Genomic DNA, 22,443 nt, shown 5'->3' on the forward strand with positions numbered 1-22,443 from the left:
ATATATTACAGCACAGTGAAATTCTCATCTTCTCATATCCCAGCTTGTTAGGAAGTTGGGGTCAGAGCACCCCTGGAGCAAGGAGGGTTAAGGGCCTTACTCAAGGGCCCAACAGCGGCACCTTGACGTTGCTGTGGCTGGTACCCCTGACCTTCTGATCAGTAACCCAGCCACCAAAGTTCAAAACAAGCACTTGACTAAGTACAAAACAAATGCAGAAACTTAAAAAACCTGACTGGCAAGTCTATCTAAACAGATCTGCCTGTAAATTTTTGCCCCCATACTTCCTGCTTAGGCACATTTAGTTTCTTTCATATAAATATATGACACTACGCAGCATTCAAACTTTCAAAACATTCAAAATACAGCATGTAAATTTAAACTCTTAAAAGTTCATTTAAGATTACTCATTCAGTTTTGGGTTTGGATTGTTGTGCCATGGGCCAAGCTTGAGAGGGGGGGAAAACTGTGCATTTGCTACAGGGTTTAAATATTGCAAGGATGATGTAAGGACATTTTGCGCGTTCAAGCGTGGCTACACGTACACGGACACACACACGTAGACATTCTGATATACCTCGACCAATAGCTCGACTGCAGAAAGTAAACTCCCATACAGACTCACAGAGACAGCCTCCATTTTAGGCTGAAATAAATAGCGCTACGTTCACTTGCTCCTTGCAGTCTGCACTACAGCCCAAGTGAGGGATAAAGTACCTGTTTCATCGCTCATCACCGGCGGTACACAAAATACAACAACCAAGTAAGAATAATAATAATGTTTTTTTGTTGTGTTTTTTATATATTTTTTTTAAAATATATATATATAGTTCTGTTGTATTTAATCCTATATTTGAAAAGAATAGTAGTATTGAGAAGCAGCCGTGCAGTTTGGATCCAGTTGGAAACGTGCTGGGTGTGTTTGAGTTGTGTTACTGTAGAAAAATGTACTCCAGGTGAAGTATTGAAGAGACAAATGCAAACTTTTTTTTTTTAATGTAATTATGTTTCTAAAAACTTTCTTTAATCGAGTTCAGTGTAAGACTGCTACACGTTTATTCATTCTAACGTAGTATAAGCGATCATTTTATGAACGCTGCATGACTCAATGTATAGAGTCAATACATGTCAAATCTGCAGAACTAGCCCAGACTAATAGACCCAATTCTGCCTTGCATAGTAGAATGGCTGTGTTTGCTCTGACTTGGAACAAATCACCAAAGCTCAGAGTACACATAGTCTCTTTCGAAATACTGTTTCAAACTGACTCCAGCTCATTGGCTTGTCTTCTCATAGAAGTGAACACTGAGACCATGGATTCAGGGGGAGGAGCACCTCTGGACTGAAGATCAGCCAAATATTTACTAAATGTGCAAGAGGGCAGACGGTTGCTAAATCATAAGGAAAACAAATATGCAGCCATTAAGATTTACTGATTAAACCACACATAATATATCGTCTGATCACTTTCCCCCCCCAGGATGACCCACCAGTACCCGTCCCTTTCTCCAGAGCAGAAGAAGGAGCTGGCCACTATCGCCCAACGTATCGTGGCTCCTGGAAAGGGTATCCTGGCTGCAGATGAGTCCACAGGTGAATGCATGTGTTATCTTAGTTAATCTTTCCAAGTTAATCATTGTTGCATGGTGTTGATGAGGAACAAAAGGTTCACTTGAGTCACGAGGACAAAAAGATTGCACAAAGCCTGGATTGCACAAATAGACCTGTTAGAAAAGAGACAACTGGCTTCAAATGAAAGTTTCTGTTACATTTGCATTACATATGCTTGGAAATAAAGGTACCAAACTGTACTTTTCCTTGTCGCTCTGTTGAGATCATCAAGGGTACATATTTATACCTTTTATATATATATATATATATATATATATATATATATATATATATATATATATATATATATATACATATATAAATTTAGCATGCATAATTGGACCTTGGACCACTTATGTATGTTTTACTTTAAACCTCATACACTGTTATAGGTAAAAGATACGTACTACAGGTATAAAAGATGTACTCTTGGTGGTACTACACAAGCGACAAGAAAAAGTATAGTGGCATGTTGAACCTGAAATTGAACTCGCTGAAATTGCTGACATAATATAATGTCTCAACGTAGGATTGCAAGACAGCAATTAACACACAACGGTGCATGTTGTTACAGGAAAATAATCAGTGACGAGACGGTTTTCCATTTCTACCCCAAAGTGGATTATTTTTCAATAACAGCACTTTCTGAAGTGTTTTATTCCTTTTATTTAGTCCGTCCCACTCAGTCCTGCAATTTGTCAACACAAATAATTTTTATTTATTAAAGAATGACGCATCATTCATAATCAGAATTTGTATCCATTTGGAGTTACATTTAGCAAGTTAGTTAACCTGTTATCACTTGCATTGTAACTGGTATAAAGTTGTAACCTTGCCAGCTTGTCACATTACTGTGTAATCGGAAAGACCTCGGTCCTGAAGATTTTTACATGTCGGAAAGTCACAGCTTTAGCGCTTTTACAGATCCTCGCCAAAATCTTTAGAAACAATAACATATTAGAATGAGCACATGAATATAAACCAATCAGATTTGAGCATTCGAAGGTAATGTGGTATAAGATTTTTTAAAATTGTTTTTTAAATAATCACGTATATCATTCCTGACTCAGGCACCATGGCAAATCGTCTGCAGAAGATCAACGTGGAGAACACGGAGGAGAACCGCCGCTTCTTCCGAGACCTCCTGTTCTCCGTTGATCCCGCCATTTCTCAGAGTATAGGAGGAGTCATTTTCTTCCACGAGACACTGTATCAGAAATCGGACAAGGGTGTCCTTTTCCCCAAGGTCGTCAAGGATAAGGGAATTGTGGTTGGCATTAAGGTAATAATGCTGTTTCTGCACTGTTTGTCGTACAGAACCATTCATCTGAGACATATTATTACAGTTGCACAGCTGCTTACTCCTGTCTTGCATGTTCAAAGTGCAGTCGATCAGCTCGTTGCTTGGATATGAGGACAAAGTGCACCTAGAGTAATCAAGTATAGAGATTGCGTAACGGCAGAAAAGCTCTTTTCGCCGCTAAACTCTAAAACACTGCGGTCCAGATGCAGGCCCAGCAAAGTTTTTTCAGCTGATTAAACACAGGAAAAATACTGTATAACTGATGTGTGTATGAAAAAATATAGTCCAATTTCTTTTCTTTTTCTTTCTTTTTTTTTTTAAACATGAACAATTGCAGCTCCTTTACTTTAGCATTTACTTTAATTACTGTAAACTGTAAATTTCCCTTATGCATCACATCAAGAAAGAATTTTTTTTTTTTACCACCACCCTCGATGGTGTGATTAGTGAAGCAGCAACATGGATTGTTGGTTTTTTTAATTGAGGATAAAACCAGAATGTTTCATGATGATTGGACATCATGAAGTCCGTAGTGTCCGAAGTGATAACGTAAAGTGCTAGTGTGATTTAAAACATAACCGTTTTCAATAGCCATGAAGTATTCAAAGGAAACTGAATTTCAACAACAGTCATGTTAGTTCCTTATCCAGGGTTTTGATGTAACTGAAGCTTCACAAATGACAGAGGCATGATGTAATTTTAGGTCTAAATTTGCAACAGGTTAGACCAGCTTTACACACACACTCACTGTCTGTAAGAATTATCCATTGAAAATCATCTTCACATAATAAAATCTGTGTCCACAAATGGAAAAATCCCTTACTGTATTAATTGGTACTCTTTATTGTCTTTCTTTAATAATGCTGTGTTTTGTCTTGTGTTGCCAGGTTGACAAAGGCACAGCAGGGCTGAATGGAACAGATGGCGAGACAACCACACAGGGTAAACCTAGCATGATGGTTCACGGCTGTTAGAATAACGTTCAGCGCTTCATGACTTGATCAGGTCATTTAGATCTATGAGCATCTGTCAGCTCTTGATTAGTCTCTTACCCCTGTGCGTGTTAGGGCTGGATGGCTTGGGTGAACGCTGTGCTCAGTATAAGAAGGATGGGTGTGATTTTGCTAAGTGGCGCTGTGTGCTGAAGATCTCTGACGGCTGCCCTTCGGCTCTTGCTATTGCTGAAAACGCCAACGTACTAGCCAGATACGCTAGCATCTGCCAACAGGTACACCCCCAGAGCACAAACGATTCTGAAACTTGTTCATAATACATGAAGGCATCTGAGCAAGCAAGTAATGTTTTTCTTTTTCTTTTTAATAGAATGGCTTGGTGCCTATCGTCGAGCCTGAGATTCTCCCAGATGGCAATCATGACCTCCAGCGCTGCCAGTACGCCACGGAGAAGGTGAGCTTCCTCTACGACCGTGAAAAGAAAGCAAGAATAAAACTGCGACTCGCTTCAGTCTTAAGATAGTCCTCGTTGCAGAACCAATAGGGGGTGGAGCTGGATCTGATCTAACTCCTCCTATAAGCCTAAGCCTTAAACCTAACTCGAAAACACACACAATGATGTCCAACATGGAAGTAAGCAAATAAATTAAATACACGACTCTGCACAGCTCTACCTTGGTAGGAGGAGCTGGATCAGGTCTGACTCAAAACCAATGGACTTTTTGTTCTGCAGTGAGGCATACTTGCCAGTCTTCCTAATCCTTATTTCTTTCATTAGGTCCTGGCTGCAGTCTACAAGGCGCTATCTGACCACCATGTGTATCTGGAGGGTACTCTGCTCAAACCTAACATGGTCACGGCCGGACACTCCTGCCCCAAGAAGTACACCCCGCAGGAGGTTGCCATGGCAACAGTCAGTGCCCTCAGACGTACTGTACCCGCCGCTGTTCCAGGTGACTTGGAGCACGTTCGGACAGTTTATTATGAAAGAATCTTTCTTTGAATCTTTACTCACCGTGATTATTTTGTCTTCTAGGCATCTGCTTCCTGTCAGGAGGTCAGAGTGAGGAGGAAGCTTCACTCAATCTCAATGCCATCAACCAGACTCCACTGCACAAGCCCTGGAAGCTGACTTTCTCCTACGGACGCGCTCTCCAGGCCTCAGCGCTCGCCGCCTGGAAGGGTAAAACAGAAAACCGGAAGGCTGCACAGGAGGCTTTCTGCACTCGTGCTAAGGTGAGCACTGAAATAGGCAACTTTGTCAAAAGGACGTCCTAGGATGGTCCAATTTGTGCCAATGGTGAATAAAATTCATTCTATGACACAGAAGGGAAGGAGAATCTTTTTATGAAGCAGCAGATGTAGATCTGGCACGTGAACATCATGCTTGTCCTGTTTCCTCCCTCCCACAGATTAACAGTCTGGCATCTAAAGGCGAGTACAAGCCGACAGGCCAGGCTGACCAGGCTGCCACGCAGTCCCTCCACACTGCCAGCTACATCTACTAGACCAAACACACCACCATTAACGCCAACTTTTCCTGGACCACACAAAACTGTGAAAACAAAGTGACCAAAAACTGTTCAAGATAACATTGTCTGTAATGTTAACTTGATTTCTAAACATATACCTTCTGCATGTGCAGAATCCTAATCTACAACCGTATGACCAAATCTGCAAATGCTTTTTATAAAGATCTTTAATCAAACTATATGTTAAATAAATAAAAGAAACATGCACTGGTGGTTTGTTCTTCTTCTCCTTCTTCTCTAGTACGTGTGAGTCTGAGACAGACATGAATTATATGTTTTAGATCAACAAGGTCCTGTGATTGTATGTAGTGTGCAGTATATAGGTCATCAGTCACTGACTGATTGGCAAGAGCCATCATAGAAGTGGGGGTGAAATAGCTGTAGGATAACGGACGAATTATTCTGCTATGTCTGAGGCAAGGTTACTCTTTCTCATAAAAGGACAAACAGAAAACTATCACTAATGACCAGTTAAATTCTCTCTTGTCTTTCTGTGTAAAGAAGTACATTTGAACAAGATTAAGGAAAACCTTGCCTGGTCTTTTTTCAATATTTGACTGTCCAGTTTCGGTGAGCCTGTCCACTGTAGCCTCAGATTCCTGTTCTTGCCTCAAAGTTTGGTGCATTGTGTGCTGCGCGAGATGCTTTTCTGCTCGCCCCGGATGTAAAGAGTGGTTACTTGAGATTTTTGTCATTTCCTTTAATACATATTGTTTCTTTTTATGCACTTAAATTTCTTCACCCCATACAAACTCAGTTAAATGAATCAATTCAGACTTACATTTTTTATTCAAATTTTAAGTCCAAATTTTACATATACCTAGGTGGACAATATTCAATCTCAGTTCAGTACAACTCCGCACATTTCATGTTACCATACATTTCATGAAGGCATTTTGAAACAACTGATTCGAGAAGGATATATTCAGCTTTAATTCGCAATATCAGACTTCCAGTGGGTCAAATTTGGTACATACCAAATTGACAGTCGAAAAGATTTGATTGAAAAATGTATTCAATGCCTTTTAGAAGCTTTTGAGCTTTGAGTTGTCATAACTAGGATTTAACCGGGAGTCGCCTGTGGCTGTATGTAGAGCCAGGGCCTTTTTGTTCTTGATACCATGGGAAAATCCAAGCAACTAAGAGAAGCCCTTACATTAAGATCAGCATAAAAAAAGCCAGACTGAAGTTTTCAGGTGATCACCAGCCTTTTGGAGGAGTTTTCTCTGGTCAGGTGAAACAAAAACGGGACCATTTCTGCCATAATTTTGGGAGTTATGTACGGAAAAAAAGGGTGAGGCTTTTAACCATCCAAACTGGGAAGCATGGTGGTGGCAGCATCATGTTGTCATGGAATAGGGACTGGTGCACTTCAGAAATTAGATATCATGAGGAACGAGGATTATCTAGAAATACTGAAGCAGCACCTCAAGACATCAGCCAGAAAGTTAAAACAACTGTGTCTTCCAGGAAGTCAATGATTCCAAGTATACCTCCACACTTGTAACAAAATGGCTGAAAGACAACAGTATTTTTGAGATAACCTTTCAGGGAAATAAAGTACATTCCCTTATTCATTTAACACAGAAAATGTCTATTAACATGAACGTTTAGCCAAAAGTATACCCTTATGAGGTCCATTTAAATGTATAATATATAAACGTTTAATAAATACCAGTGATAATTGGTAAATTGCTGTTGTATGAGAGGAATAAAACCCTTGGGGTGCGTTGTCATTGGAAAATAATCAGCATCAAGGTGGTAACATTTACTCCATCTCACATTAGGCCATTACACCACCCAGCTGTTTGTTTTCCTATAACCACATGCCTCATAGAGGTTTATTCCTCTTGTACCACAGTAATTACAACAATAAAAATGTGTAATTTACATATAATGTGTACAGTATAGATAATTTTTTTATACATCTTCATTTCTACCATAATCAAGGTTACATTATTCTTTATTTTGTGGTACCCAAGTGTTTGTATTGTTTTTTTTTCGTGCAGTGTGTTTAAGTCATTTACGAGCACAGCATTTATTCAAATAATTTTTTTATTTGACTAAACATGAACAACCCAACTACTCTATGAGTACACACATGCAAGAGCGGTATCTAAGTAGCCTTTCCACACTTACAATAAAATAGCACATTTGAAAGCAGCTTGCCAAGTATAAAGGGAAAAAAAAAAAGGACAGTGTGCTTAAAAAATAAAATAAAATAGGTCCTTGTAGACAACCTAACCGCTATCTGACTGGGAAAATCTGAATGGTGTGGAGTCTAGAATAGAAAATGTGTGGTCGAACAACGACACAAAACTATTTAGTGCTTCATCAAAAAATGCTTATGATTATCTGAAGCATATATATTTTTTAAAACTCACATGACAAAGTGGTTAAGACCTTATCAATCCGAAACCTATGTAGCCCTTACCATTAAGACCTAACACAAAAGAGGAAGACAGTCTATTTTTCGGAAAAGGGAAGCAACAAATGATGGTCTTGTGAAGTATGGAGACACAGTGAGTCAGGCTTTACAGTATGTAGCATGTACGATGTGAATCTAACCTGAGATTCAGACACTACATGTTGCTTTGGTGAATGAATGCAGAGGTGTGCATCGAGACTAGGATCCCTGTGAGATCCCTGAGGATCCCCGTGGATCACTCAGTTTCAATTTCATTACCTGCTTAATCCTGGGTAAGGTAGCTGTGGTAGTAATTACTTGATACTTTATATTTTGGGTAATTAAAACCGGCTAGCTTCATCAGAATATACTGCGACACTGCAGAATCGGTCTTTCTACTATAGCAGGCGGGAGTGCTATTTAAAAAAAAAAAAAATCTTTTGTGCACACCTCTAAACGAATGCATACTTCTTGAATCCTGAAACACCACTAAATCTAGCATGAGATCACGGATATTTTGTATAGTAACAACCACTGTCCTCACAAACCTTCATATTTTTGACTTTGTCACAATAAAATCCTGCTACACTTGACCCAACACGTTGTATGCTGGTCATGGACACAAGTAGTCTGTATTGTAATGATGAACCTGTCAAAACACGGCATGTGATGTAAAGTTTAGTCTAATAACAACCCTTCACAAATAGCTACCAACAAACTGCAATGTCTTTCTACACCTAGTTACATCAACTGAGAATTATGTGCGAAGTATTGCCACTGACGCTACTACACTTTCTATAAAGGTAACTGCAACGGCAGTGAGCATGGTGTGTGAGAATGTGCCGGTATTACCCAACCATATTTGGTAAGAGATTTTACAGGTGCTCAGGCAAGATATTAGAAAGTGGACCCTATTATGTTCTAAACACTTCGGTCTAAAAAAATAACATGAGCACTCTTGATTAAAACGAACGGTCATTTTTAAGCACACTAAAAAGGCAGAAGCTCTCAGATATATGATGTGGGACAATGTCCTTTTGTCATCGCACAACTGTCAAGAAGCCAGTAAAGGAAAACGCTGAAATATCAAACTTTTTGAAATTATGTCGTGTTGTTCCCCATTTTCATCATTCAGTTGTATAGTTAAAAACCTCCAATGGACTAGAAACCTTTTTTCTCAGAAAAGGTTTGGCAGAGGGCAACTGGATTCAGTCTCATGGAACACAGGCTGAGGAACAGAGGTCTTCAGACTACAGGTTTCATCGTTTTGGGATTCGTCGAGCCCAAGGTGGTATCATTACAAAAAAACAAAAAACAAAACAAAAACAGCTTGAACTATGCTCTGGAGGCCTCATCACATGATGTAAACCTTCTCAGCCAGGGAGAAGTTATAGACTTCTTTGGTTCTGGGGCACACCACCTTGTCGTCTTGACGAATAGACAAGAGAGACTGTACAGGGAATAAAAAACATCAACATACTATTTAAATACCATTGTATTCATAAAAGCCAAGTCACATTTAAATATAGCTGCATTTTAAGGGGCCAATCACAAAAGAGGGTAAAGGGGGAGCTACACAAGCATGGCAGGGAGCATCAAGACCAACTGTGAAAAAGAGAAATTTTAGTCATTTGTATATAATTTTAGGCAAAATGGATGAAAAGTCATAAATACAATCAATTGTTATGATTTAATTGCTTATCGTGCTTGACCAATAAGTGGCGCTATGACCAATTATATGGGGTGTGGTCAGTGTGGGGTCACAGTGATGCACAAAGTTTGGTGTCAATATGCTAAAGCCTTGCACAGATACAGCCTCCGAATCATTTTGGGATCATGCAATAAAATTTGTTGATGCGTTAAACGATAACCGTTTGGTATATCAACACGAAATTCATAAGTTTTTGCCAGCATAAACCGAAGATGATCTGAATTGAATTTGGTGAAAATTTGGCCAACAGTCTAATAGGAGTTTGAAAAAGCAAGTTTTCAACAAAATTCAAAATGGCAGACAGCAAGCTGAAACGTCTGGCATCATTGTTCTCGGCATGACCCATGGAATCTAGCAAGACTAGTCTCATGACAATGGGCAAACGTAATCAAAAGCTATTAACATTTTTTTCATTGCAATACAATTGTTGACCACAAGGTGGTCCTGAAAATTTTTTAGTACTTTCGGGGCATAGTCCTGATGACACCTACCAATTTTTGTGACAATGCGCCAAGTCGTTCATCAAATACTGTGTTTAAGATTAAATTCAAGATGGCTGACATTTGAAAATGTAATATCAAACAACTTGTTATGCCCCACTGAACCTGTAGAGACCAGGTTCATGATTTCAGGGCAAACCTTTCATAAGTTATAAAAATGTGCTTTTTTCATATATCACGAACCACTATGTGGCACTGTTCTGAAATGATACAGGTACCCTAAGTCATGATGGCTATGACATATACCAAGTTTGGTATGAAAACGTTAAGGCATTTTGGAGACTCACATCCATATTGGTGTGCTCGCCATTCATTTGCGTGTTGTTCGAGAATGGTTTGGTCTATCAAAAAGCTTTTGGTAACTTTGTCAGATCGCCTTAGAATTTTGTAAAAATTGGATGAACAATTTTCTAGGAGTTCTAAGAGTTTAAAAAGGTAGGTTTTTTAAAGAAAATCAAAATGGTGGATAGGAAGTTTGGCCGACTATTGCAAAATTGGTATCCATGTTCTCAGAATGACCCAAGGAATGTAATAAGACCAGTCTCATTTCACTAGGCAAAATCAAAATCAATTAGCATTTAAAAAAAAAAAAAATTCATTATAATGTTTCACCATAAGGTGGCACTGCCCCAAAACGTTTAAAATACCTTCAGGGCATGGTGCCAAAGACACATACCAAGTTTCCTATGAAATGCCAAGGCGTTTTATAATAGCATACAAGTAAAGCATTTTATGACAAAATTCTAAATGGCCGACGCCCAAAATGACCAACAGGGGAAAAACTTTTGTCGACATGCTGCATCAAATCTAAAGAGACCAGTTTTCTGATTTTTGGCCAAGTTATAAGCAAAAAATTCCATTTTTCATATCTCCTGACCAATAGGTGGCACTGTGCCAAAACACTTCATGTAGCCTCAGGTCATGCTTATGATGACATGTACCAACACTTGTCTCAATATGCTAAAGCATTGCAGAGATATAGCCTCGTGTCCAATTTGGCGTGCTCTTCGTTGAATTCGTTTGCCCGTTTTATCAAGAACGGTTGGGTCTATCAAAAAACTTTTAATAATGTTTTGCCAGCATAGTCTGAAGATGATCTGAGCCAACATTGGTGAAAATCGGAAGAACTGTCTAGGTTCAAATAAACAAAAAAAAAAAAACTGACCAGTTCTGGACCAAGATTATTTAGACAGATGAAACCAAGGTGAACTTGTACCAGAATGATTGGAAGTGAAGAGTATGGAGAAGGAAAGGAAGGGCTCATGATCCAAAGCATACCATGTCATCAGTCAAACATGATGAAGGCAGTGTTATGGCATGGGCATATATGTGGAACTGGGTCAACAGTGCTTATTGATGATGTGACTGCTTTTCACTTATTGAAGGCAAAACTGAAGGCACAAAGACCTGGCACAAAGACCTGACCTCCAGGGAGGAAACTCAGGATTTGGTGATGTCCGTGGGTTCCAGGGTGTTCAGGCAGTCATTAACTGCTGTAAATCCTAAACAATTAATGTAATATTTTTTTGGTCAAACTGCTTGAATTAATCCCATCTTTTTCTGCTTCATTTCAAATCCATTGAGGTGAGTTACAGAGACCAAAGTATAAAAATTGTACCACTGTCCAAATATTTATGGACCTGCCTGTATATGTACACACACAGATGTGACAAATTAAAGGAAAAACAAAATGTCATGGCCACCATGAGTCACCAGAACAGCTTCAATGTGCCTTGGCATACATTGTACTAGTTTCTGGAACTGTACTGGAACAATGAGCACCATTCAGAAAGCCCTGCGGATTGTGGGAGGTGTCGTTCTGGAAAAGAGCACTCCCATCCTATAGAAATGTTTCTTCGGCGGATAAAGACGATCACACAGAAAAAAACTTTGTATTCATTTTCAATGATGCTTCCCTGTAAGGGCAGGGGACAAGTAGACCCAAACCATGTCAGCAAAATAAATGCCTGCCCCCCCGCCCCCTACAAGATCGCCATGCACCTGCTCTCTACTCACATTATAGCCATAAACATAGCCATTAGGCAGCATCATGGGTGGGTTGTTCTCGTTCATGACCTCCCCGGAGATTTTACACACCAGGCGAGAGTTTGCGCAGTGGGCCATGGGGAGAGGCTGAGCCAGTTTGTTCAGGGACTTGCTGCATACAGGACAGTCTGGGTTTTTAGAGGAACCATCCTCTTTGTAACACTGTCTGTGAGCCACGAGTCAAGGCCAGCAACTTACACTGGTAGTTTTGGAAAGAGAAGGAAGTTCAGTACTGTTACCAAATCCCTATTCTCTTGAAAATAATTACATCTATATACATGCGTGTATGTTACAGAATATTTATCGTTCATGAAGAGAAATACTACTCTTAATACCTTTACATAAACTGTTTCTTAACTAAATAATGAAGAATCTTGTGAGGAAGAGAACACAGTAAACATACTGATGCTACAAATGACATTTGTTTTAAGGACGTGCAAACATTTGCACTCAACTGTATACTGAGGATGCGTTAACAGTAACTCTAGATGCTATTAGGAAAATGTAGGAAAATGTGGTGTGCTGGAGGTAATCAAGCCCATTGCTGTGAGGATACGGGGTTTTGATGGCAGACAGCCCTGCCTGCAGAGTGATGGTGAACACAGAGTTGTTCCCCAGCTGGTGTAATCTGTAATTGTCGTATCTGAATTGCTGGATCAGCATTTTCCAGCGGCCTGGATCCAGAAGGTCCTAGGAGAGACAGCAAGCTTAATGTAAACCATTTCACTGCTTCCAGCCCCAACGTCTGAAACTGTTCACGTCTTTTTTGGGGGGGAAATCGTTTTTTCCTGGGCTTTTCCAATCTCAACTAACCTTCCTTGAAACATAATTATACCGGATTTCTCAGTGATCAGTGGGTGTTTCAAACTGCAGTTGAGTTTAACCTCCATTAACTCCACCTACATTAACCGCTAACCTTCACCTCAATATAGCACACATCAGTGAATAAATATAAGAATCGTTTGAGCACTAGCAACTCACACTCTCACTGGGATTCTCATTTATGAGGCCTCACTAGAACATTATCTCTAGATATTCATATGGACACGTGATTTCAGCTGAGCAGGTACTAAAATACGTATCCTCGATAGCCAACATTTCCCAACCCTTTCATAGAATTATCGAATTGATCAGGTTAGACACGAATCTGTATCTGTATTAGACACATGTTCGAATGCGTTCCCGTGTCTATAGTAGCAGCTAATGACTGACGCTTATAATTAACAGATCATAAATGTGCTGTTTAACAAAGAAAACCAATCGTAATTGTTGAAACGAGGAAGCTTTCTGTAAGGAGATGTTTATTTAACATTAATGGAAGGAGTCTTTAGTTTCAAGTGCACATGTTGTTGGTAAATTAATAGGCTATAAGAATAAAACACTTAGGGGCTGTTCACCTTGGGATAAACCCTAGATCTACACATCCGTTCATTTTGAGATAAAGGACTCCTGTACAAAATCCTCACCTTGTATGGGGAAATGTGAGTGTCGGAAGGAAATGCCAGCATGCCCATCACCTGCCGAACCTCATCCAACTGCCCACCTTCTGCTTGGCTGAAGTGTTTCCGTGCATGTCTGCAACACACACAGGTCATTTTATTATTATTTTTTTTTTTTTTTCACAAACTATACGTACTTAAACAGCCCTTAATCTGTTTAGGTCACAGAAGCAGGTCACTGTACCGTACTGCGTCCATGCGTTTGTTCTGTCGAATGAGCTCGATAAACTCCTGGATCCTTAAACTGAACTCCAGACAGCTCTGAGAGAGAGGAGCGATTTTAAAACAGTACGTTAGCAATGTCCCTATGCAAATGTAATACAACAGTAAAACTGTTATGGAATTAAGTAATAAAATAAGTATAAACTCAGTATCCTAGTCATGCAAGAAACAGCAGCGGATTTTAAAGCGCCTTCCAAGACGGCTCAGCCGATCAGATTTTAGATCAGAACCGAAGCTATCCGATTTCTAACTCCGAACTGAACAGAGTTACCTTCATCTTCCTCAGACGAGACTTGTTGTCATGGCACCAGGCCAAGCAGGTGGCTGTTTCCTGCCTTTCAAGTGATTCCTCCACTTCTTTTGCAGTGAGGAACATCTCGATGTTGACCAAATCCTGGCGAATATGTAAATTTATGGAAATTGATTCATCATAAAAATAAAAAAGACTAAAGACAAACGTAGAAACCTTTCCTGACCCTCAAGGGATGAATTTGACATTTTTAGGCACCTCATTTGTCGTAGGTCAGTAATTTAGATAATTATATGTCTGGTTTGATGTACACACACACAGAAAAAAAAAAACACCAGAGTGAGGACCAGAGATGCACCTCGATCCCACTTTGTTTGGCGAGCTTGACGGCGGTGTTGTAGTAGCCGCAGCGCAGCAGGTGCTCCACCATCATGCGGTCCATGCGTTTCCTCTTCCACACGCTTACGTTAGCCGGCTGGTCGCTGCTGTGCTCCTTCAGGTGTTCAATACGCCGCTTACAGAGCTTAGCGCTCTCGTCTTCAGCCTGGATTGATTCTGCCGCCTTCAGGAGATGTTAAAACGAGCGTTAGAACCCTATAGATATCATACCCTACACCTCCAATGACCAGAAACCAGAAAACCACCAGATTGAGTGCTGGACCATTATGAAAGTTTCCGAACACCGTGTATAAAGTGTAATACCACTAGCTCTGAAAAATCTTTTAACATCCAACGTTAAATTCTTCGGTCTCTATACACAACAGCGACATTATAGACTAGAGTCTCTTGAACTTTTGAAAAATAAATTCCATGAACCACTTTAATACAGATTTGTTTATTTCATAAAATGTTCAAATATTAGGCTCATTATTCAATGTGTACAGTAGTATTATGGCAATAGACTGTAGCCACAGAGATTTCAATTCTCAAATTATCCACTGACAGAACAGATTTTTTATTTTTATTTATTAAGTTTCGGATTAAACCTATTTCAGTCACATAGCTTAATATCTATAAATACTCAATACTGAATACAAGGAGGGTTGCAATTTTAAAAAATCGCAACTATGCTTCATGGTCTCCACTTGCGCAGCACTGCTCTATATGTGCGTCTCAAAAAATTCGAATATCATGGAAAAGTTCGTTTTTTTTCCGTAATTTAATTCAAAAAGTGGAACCTTTCATATGTTCTACATTCATTACACAAAGTAAAATATTTGAAGCCTTTTTCTGTTTTAATCTTAATGATTACGGCTTACAGCTCACGGAAATCACAAATCCACCATCTCAAAATATTAGAATAAAGAATTTATAATACAGAAACCTCGACCTGAGAAGAGCTCTAATCAGCGAATTAACTCAAAACACCTGCAACTGCTCCTGTATATACTTTAACACTTTAATCTGTGTAACTACTCAACGGACATTTTGTTAGAATGAACACCAGCAATGTAGCTCCAAATCAGTTCAGTGGAATTCTTTCTTTATTTTTTTAAGACCACTGATTCACAGTTCCAATATTTAATTTGCTAAAATTCCTCAAAACCACCCTCACATGTTATTTGAATGGAAGGAAACTTGAGCTATCATGGTGCTAAAATGATACTGGAAAGTCCCTGACCATGACTGGTCCTTTATTTCAGTCCAACAACATTTTGCTAAAAGGATTGGAAGAAACCTTGCAGACTGAGAAGTGGCTCATTTATGGTGGAAAAGCCTGGAAAGAATAAGAACTGCGCCAGCTTGATGGAAAAGAGCTATCAGAGTCCCTTCGTTGCAAATATAAAGAAAAAAAAATATTAAATAAAGCACGATTTTTTTTTGGCGATTAAATGGGGTTTTTTGGCGATTAAACTGGCTAAGGAACTTACCTTCCGTTTGAGTGCGCTTAATTTCTCCACCACACCATCCAGCAGGGAGACCACAGAGTCTACAACAGGGAAGGAGCTGCTCAGGGTCTTCTCCAGCTCGGCCACCACCATGGTCACGTGACTCGTCTCGCGGTCTATGTTCTTCTGCGCTGCACGGAAGCGCTTATTCAAGGTCTCATAAGGAACCTGCGGAGGACAAAACCATGAATCAGGTCATGAATCAACTGTGTCAGTTGATAGGATAAAGATAACCATTATTGATTCGTTAAAGGAGCTATTCCTGTTCGTATTAATAGTTTCCTTTTGGTCACATGGATTGGTCACTTGGACGTAAACATAAAAGATACACTCACTCCAGCTGAGATTTATTATAAAGTATGACGTACAGTGTGGTGAAAAATTATTTGGAACTAAGAGGCCTAAACCTGTTCCAGCATGAAGATGCGCCTGTGAACAAAGCAAGCTCCATGAAGACAAGGTTTGCCAAGGTTGGAGTCGAAGAACTCGAGCGTCCTGCACAGAACCCTGACCTCAACCCTACTAAACGCCTTTGGGATGAACGTTAACGCTGACTGCACCCCAGACGTCCTCACCAAACATCAGTGCCTCTCTCTCACTCTATCTAGCTCTTATGGCTGAATGAACACAAATCCCCATAGTCACGCTCCAAAATCTAGTGGAAAGCCTTCCCAGATTTTCAACAAGGGGATGTTGAGGAGAGTAATGGTCAGGTGAATACAAACTTTTGGCCATATAGTGTATATGTTTCCTTACCTCACATTCTCCAGTTAGAGGTATATGCTAATTTGGTATTGGTGATACTCTCACCAACCACTTTATTAGGAACACCTGTACATTTACTTATTCATGCAATCATCTAACCAGCCTATTACGTGGCCGCATAATAAACAATGTAAATTCGCATCAAACATTAGATAATAAAAAATGATGATCCCTGTGACTTTGACCGTGGCATGGATGTTGATGCCCGACAGGCTGGTTTGAGTATTTCAGAACTGGCTGATCTCCTGGGATCTCTAATTTCCGTGAGCCTGAACCCGCCGTATCCTCGGATTCCTGTTCTCGGCTGACAGGATTGTAACCCGGCGTGGTCTTTCGCTGTTGCGGCACTGACACATCCACCGCGAGGTTCACCATGTTGTGCATTCTGAGATGCTTTTCTGCACACCGCTCTTGCAAAGAGTGCTTCGTGTTATCGTAGCCTTCCCGTCAGCTCAAACGAGTCCGACCGTTCTCCTTTGACCTCTAAAAACAACAAGGCGCTTCCGTCCGCTGTCACTTGCTGGACGTTTTTAGTTTTTCCCCACCGTTCTTCGCGAACTCTAGAGACACGAGTCCTGTGTGAAAATCCCAGAAGTTTCTGAAATACCCAACCCAGCCCATGATTCCAAAAAAAAAAATGAACTGGATGCCATTGGAGATCATTCTAAAGATTAACGCAAGTCATCCAGGGTGGATTCCGTCGGCATGGTTTATAAGAAGATGAACAAATTAATTCACCCGCTTGCAATGTCGTGCCTCCAACGGTGGACACGAATGATCTGGATGTGCTAGGTGCATCTGACAGGAAGCAGCACAAATGAGCAGATCGTGGCATTTAAATTCTCCTTGCGTGCACACGGACGGCAATGCAATGCAATGCAATGCAATGCAATGACTACAGATTCTCTCTGGTTTAAGCTCAAGCAATCCACAGATATTAAGCATCTCGACATGAGGCTCTCCCGAGCAGTGTTACAGCATGCTTCATGCTTGAAGGAGGAGGAGGAGAGAAAAGGGGAAAAAAAGCAGTGGCGCAGAGAACAAAGGTGGCAAAGCAGCCATCACATGTTCTGCCATGATTGTGCACACGTGAATGTGATCGGGATGTAGTTCATCTGCATGCACAGACATCCTGGTCAGTGTGAGCATTTCCCGCATGGGCATGTTATTGATCAGCACCTACATGTGTCTTGTACATAAGAGTACACCGATTGCATGTGTGCGTATAATTACAATCACTAGGGAAGGTTAGTAGATAATGCAAGCTACAGGATTTATTTTATATGGATGGCAAGCTAACGGCAAAAATAATCAGAATGGGATGTTGAATTGACGCCATATTAGCTAGTAGCAATCTCAGGCCATTTTAGTTCCAATGCACCGTTTATTTCATTCAGGAGCTAGCTGGTTGTTTCAGTGGGCAGTTAAAACAGCCGTTGCCTGCAGGGGAGGCTATAACATGATCCGATGAGCATCAGAGCGTTTCTAATGACATCCAGAATTTAAAGCTGATTTTACTAAACAAAGCACGCTAACGGAGCTGGGTTACATTTACGGCAGAGACTGGACAAAAACAACTTCGTTCTTTTTTTTTTTTTAATCCAGTACACTAACTAAAACCTTGATATCCAATAAATCTCTCATTCCTCCCCCTTCCTGTCTATCTGTCTGTCTGTGTCTCCCCCCCTTTCCCTCTCTCTCTCAGCTGAGTTGTTTTGCTAACTTGTTTAGCTTTAGCTCCCTGAACAAACCCGCACAGTTGTACATTGATTCAAAATCTCCTGACATCTCATTTAAACTACAGTGTTCGCCACACAGCTGGCCTAAACCAGCTTAACCGGACCCGACCGTTCTCACGAGTGTGTCGGTTAAAAAATGAAGCAGTTACCAACCTTCAAAGTTGGATATTCTTGAACCTTAAGAGCCATAGAGAGTTGAGCAGCTGTTTCTTGCACCGCCATCTTGGTTTTGGGGAAACCGCTGCGCATGCGCAGAGCAAACCGAGGCGCTAGTGACAGATACGCTTGTTCATGAGTCGCCCTTACAGTGGATTTCACAGTAAAAGGTTTCTCTAGTGCACCCTGCTGACGATATGAGGCATTACAGCTCTGAAATGTTGAACCTTGCTAAGAGAATTAATTAGATGTACGCTGTATGTACTGTAAGTACCTGATCATAACATAAGTTATGTGGGTCTTCCCTTAAACTGTTGTGCACAACTGTGTAGAGTTTCTTTGCACGCTTTAGCATTCAAATTTGTGTGTATTCCCATTGATATTTTACATTTTTAGTACACCTGGGTGACTAGGAACAGGAAATTGTTCAACCAGGACTTCCTGTTTCACAGGGGTATAAATATAAGGTAACACACAAGCCAAATTCCCTTAGTCATTCATAACAACGGGTAAGACCGGGGAATATAGCTGTGATGTGCAGCAAAAGGTTGTTAAGCTTCACAAAATGGGAAGAAAATAGTACAAGCATTGAAAATGCCCATTTCCACCATCAGGGAAATAATTAAGACGTTCCAGTCAACTGGAAATGTTATGAATTTACCTGGAAGAGGACGTGTGTCTATATCATCTCAACGTACTGTGAAGAGGATGGTTCGAATAGCCAAAATATCTCCAAGGATCACGGCTGGAGAACTGCAGAAGTTAGTTGTGTCTTGGGGTCAGAAAGTCTCCAAAGCTACAATCTGAAGTCACCTACATCACCACAAGTTGTTTGGAAGGATTTCAAGAAAAAAGCCTCTACTCCCATCCAAAAACAAACTCGAGCGTCTTCAGATTGCCAGACACTACTGGAACGTCAAATTGGATTGGGTTCTATGGGCAGATGAAACCAAAATAGAGCTTTTTGGCAGTAAACACCAGAGGTGGTTTTGGAGCACACAGAGAGGTAGCCACATGGAAAAGTACCTCATGTCCACGGTTAAATATGGTGGTTGCTCTTTAATATTTTGGGGCTGTTTTTCTGCCAGAGGACCTGGATATTTTGTTGGGATACATGGCAATAACAAATATCAAATATCTACAGATATTAAATGAAAACCTGACTGCCTCTACCAGAAAGCTTCAGATGGGCCGTGGTTGGATCTTCCAGCAGGACAATGATCCAAAATACATCAAAATCAACACATAAATGCTTTACTGACCACAAAATCAAGGTCCTGCCATGGCCATCCCAGTCCCCTGACTTGAAACCCACAGAAAACCTGTGTGGTGAACTGAAGAGGAGACTGGACCTCGAAATCTGGAGAGATTCTGTATGGAGGAACGGTCTCAGATCCATTGCCATGTATTCTCCAAGCTCATCAGGCATTATTGGAGCAGATTCAGAGCAGTTATCTCGTCAAAGTGAGGTAGCACAAAGTATTAACTAAAAGGGTGCCAATAATTGTGCCACACACATTTTTAACAATTTTTTTTTATATAAACCTGTTTTGTTTGCAAGTGTTTGATATCCATAAGAGCAGAGTTTTTTTGTGAATATTTTTTTTTAAACAAAAGATCCAAAGGTTAAACAATAAAGACAATTTTTCCCAGGTTTCTTTATTCATACTTACCAACTGTGCCAATATTAATGGAGGGCATTGTATATGATAGAATGATAGAAATGTTTCATGGAGTTAATAAAGTAGGACATTTTAATTGATATTTATGTAAGATTGTCTTAAGAGGTAATCATGCTATGTTGCATTAAGCAATTAGACTATTAGATTAGTAGGCTGGCCCATATGCATTTTTCTTGCATTGCTAGATTTTTAGTATGTAAAAGATAACTGGATTGTGCCCACAATCCCCATTTTTTACAATTTGCCTGTGACACACAATGATTTCATCCTAGCAAACATACAGCGTTTCCCTAACACTATCATTTTCCTTGATTTTAGTTATTTTTTGGGAACTTTTTCATAACAGACTGGGAACATTCTACTTCAGCTAGCAAAGTCAGTGCTTTTCCCAAAAACATTCTAGAAAAATACCTCCATGGTTATGTGACAATTGGCAAGGAATGTTTGCCAAAGGTTGTTTTAGGTACTATTTTTCTGTAACTACAAACTAATATTCCAGGAATGTTCCTATAATGTTGCTCATAAGAGGAAGGTCACCAAATAGGTAAGCCTATTATTTTTGTTACTACAAACTTAACATCTCATTAGTTATGGGAATATTAGGGTATTGTTCTGTGAACGTAATTCATATTGAAACTCCAGTGTTATATTTCCGTAAAGAAAACCTTCTTGAAAAACCAAACAGGAACAAAAAAATGGAACTTTCTCAGAATGTTTCAGGAACTAAAAACATTGTTAGCGTGTATATAAGCAGATGCAGTCTGTAAAATGATTCCTGTAAAATCATTATTCTGCAAACAAGGATTTTATTTGTAGTTTTATTTATAGTACAGTTTTTGTATTAGATGTTTATTTTTCTGCATTATTGAGTCAGTACAAAAAATCTTTCATATTTCCAAACATTTCTTTTCCAAGAAAAAATGTAATGTTTCAGAAAAATATTTGTACACCAGAAAAGAAAGCAACATATTACATAACAGACCGCTCCGGGGGAAAAAAGAAAAAAAGAAGACGCATATGTGACCGTCAAAGTCTCTAGAGGAACTGTGGCAGATTGTCCAAGATGCTCAGCAAAACTTACCAGCTAATTTCCTTATAAAATAGCACAAATAATACCTGAGATTACTATTTAAAAGAAAGCACACAACATACTGACTTCCCTTAGTTTATTACTGTTTACACTTTCTATTATTTTCTTTTATGTAGAAAAATATGAATTATTTTTCAAGGCATCTTTACTTTACAGCATGTGTTTGTGTGTAAAGTAGCAAAAAGTCAATGTGAATGTCAATGTGAACTCGTAATTGCGAGGAAAAAAAGTCAGAATTGTGAGATATAAACTCGTAGTTGGGAGAGAAAAAAGAAAAATTGTGCGATATGAACTTGTAATTGCGAGAAAAAAGTAAAAATTGTGCGATACGAACTTGAAATTGTGAGAAAAAAAGTCAGAATTGTGAGATGTAAACCTGTAATTGTGAGAAAAAAGTAAAAAAAATTGTGCGATATGAACTCGCAATTGTGGAAAAAAAAGTCAGTATTAAGAAATGAGAAATAAAGTTGCAATGACCTTATTTATTTATTTATTTATTTATTTATTTTGTCTCTTCTTCTATGTTGGAAACAGGCTTCCGTACTCTACTGCTACGATCATGGATAAACACGACGCTAGATGAAAGCAGCTGCTTCTTGCAGTCTCACCTTCCGTTCGTTTATAAGTTTCGTTAACAGACCACACCGATAAACGTTTCGAAACAGTCCATAAATGTAGATAAAATAAGATTTGCATGTAAAAGCCTGAAAAGAAATGCAGCAGCAGGCTGGTGTAATAAATGTGTGTGAAAAGCGTTTTCATTTGGAAACATGGCTGTTCTCTTGTCATCTGATCGCTCCAGGTGTGAACACAAACAAGCGTTCTGGAATGGACTTCAATTTTCCACACGGTTTTCTCAACCACTTTATACACTTGTGCTGAGGCGTCGGTTTAAAACGTTGTATTCCATCGTGTTTTACTTATCTTCCAGGTTATTTGAACACGTAAGAACGTTTTTAAAAAAACAGTTATTGCACCTTTAAGTAGTCAAGCAGTTTGTAAGGTACTGACATTTACAAAATGTACTGTAGTCTGCTTTAACCGACCCTGTATTTGGTCAAAATGGGGGAATGCTTCTAAACTTCCTG

The 22,443-nt window shown here is 39.6% G+C and overlaps 2 protein-coding genes across 2 annotated transcripts; one reads left to right on the forward strand and one right to left on the reverse strand.

Moving 5' to 3' along the window:
* Nucleotides 1-604: 604 nt before the first annotated feature.
* On the forward strand, nt 605-5,604 carry aldob (aldolase b, fructose-bisphosphate). Its single transcript, XM_017474532.3, has 9 exons — nt 605-763; nt 1,481-1,593; nt 2,682-2,893; nt 3,802-3,856; nt 3,982-4,142; nt 4,238-4,321; nt 4,646-4,820; nt 4,904-5,103; nt 5,280-5,604. Exons 2-9 carry the CDS (start codon nt 1,482-1,484, stop codon nt 5,373-5,375), a joined length of 1,095 nt encoding a protein of 364 aa, XP_017330021.1. The 5' UTR covers nt 605-763; nt 1,481; the 3' UTR covers nt 5,376-5,604.
* On the reverse strand, nt 5,321-18,688 carry maea (macrophage erythroblast attacher, E3 ubiquitin ligase). The gene is made up of 9 exons (XM_017474531.3): nt 18,581-18,688; nt 15,906-16,091; nt 14,393-14,596; nt 14,056-14,178; nt 13,747-13,823; nt 13,530-13,638; nt 12,620-12,753; nt 12,034-12,229; nt 5,321-9,256 (listed from the first exon to the last, which is right to left on the reverse strand). Exons 1-9 carry the CDS (start codon nt 18,674-18,676, stop codon nt 9,161-9,163), a joined length of 1,221 nt encoding a protein of 406 aa, XP_017330020.1. The 5' UTR covers nt 18,677-18,688; the 3' UTR covers nt 5,321-9,160.
* Between the last annotated feature and the right edge of the window lie 3,755 nt (nt 18,689-22,443).

The sequence above is a fragment of the Ictalurus punctatus genome, chromosome 8, assembly GCF_001660625.3.
Source record: "Ictalurus punctatus breed USDA103 chromosome 8, Coco_2.0, whole genome shotgun sequence".
NCBI classification, from domain to species: domain Eukaryota; kingdom Metazoa; phylum Chordata; class Actinopteri; order Siluriformes; family Ictaluridae; genus Ictalurus; species Ictalurus punctatus.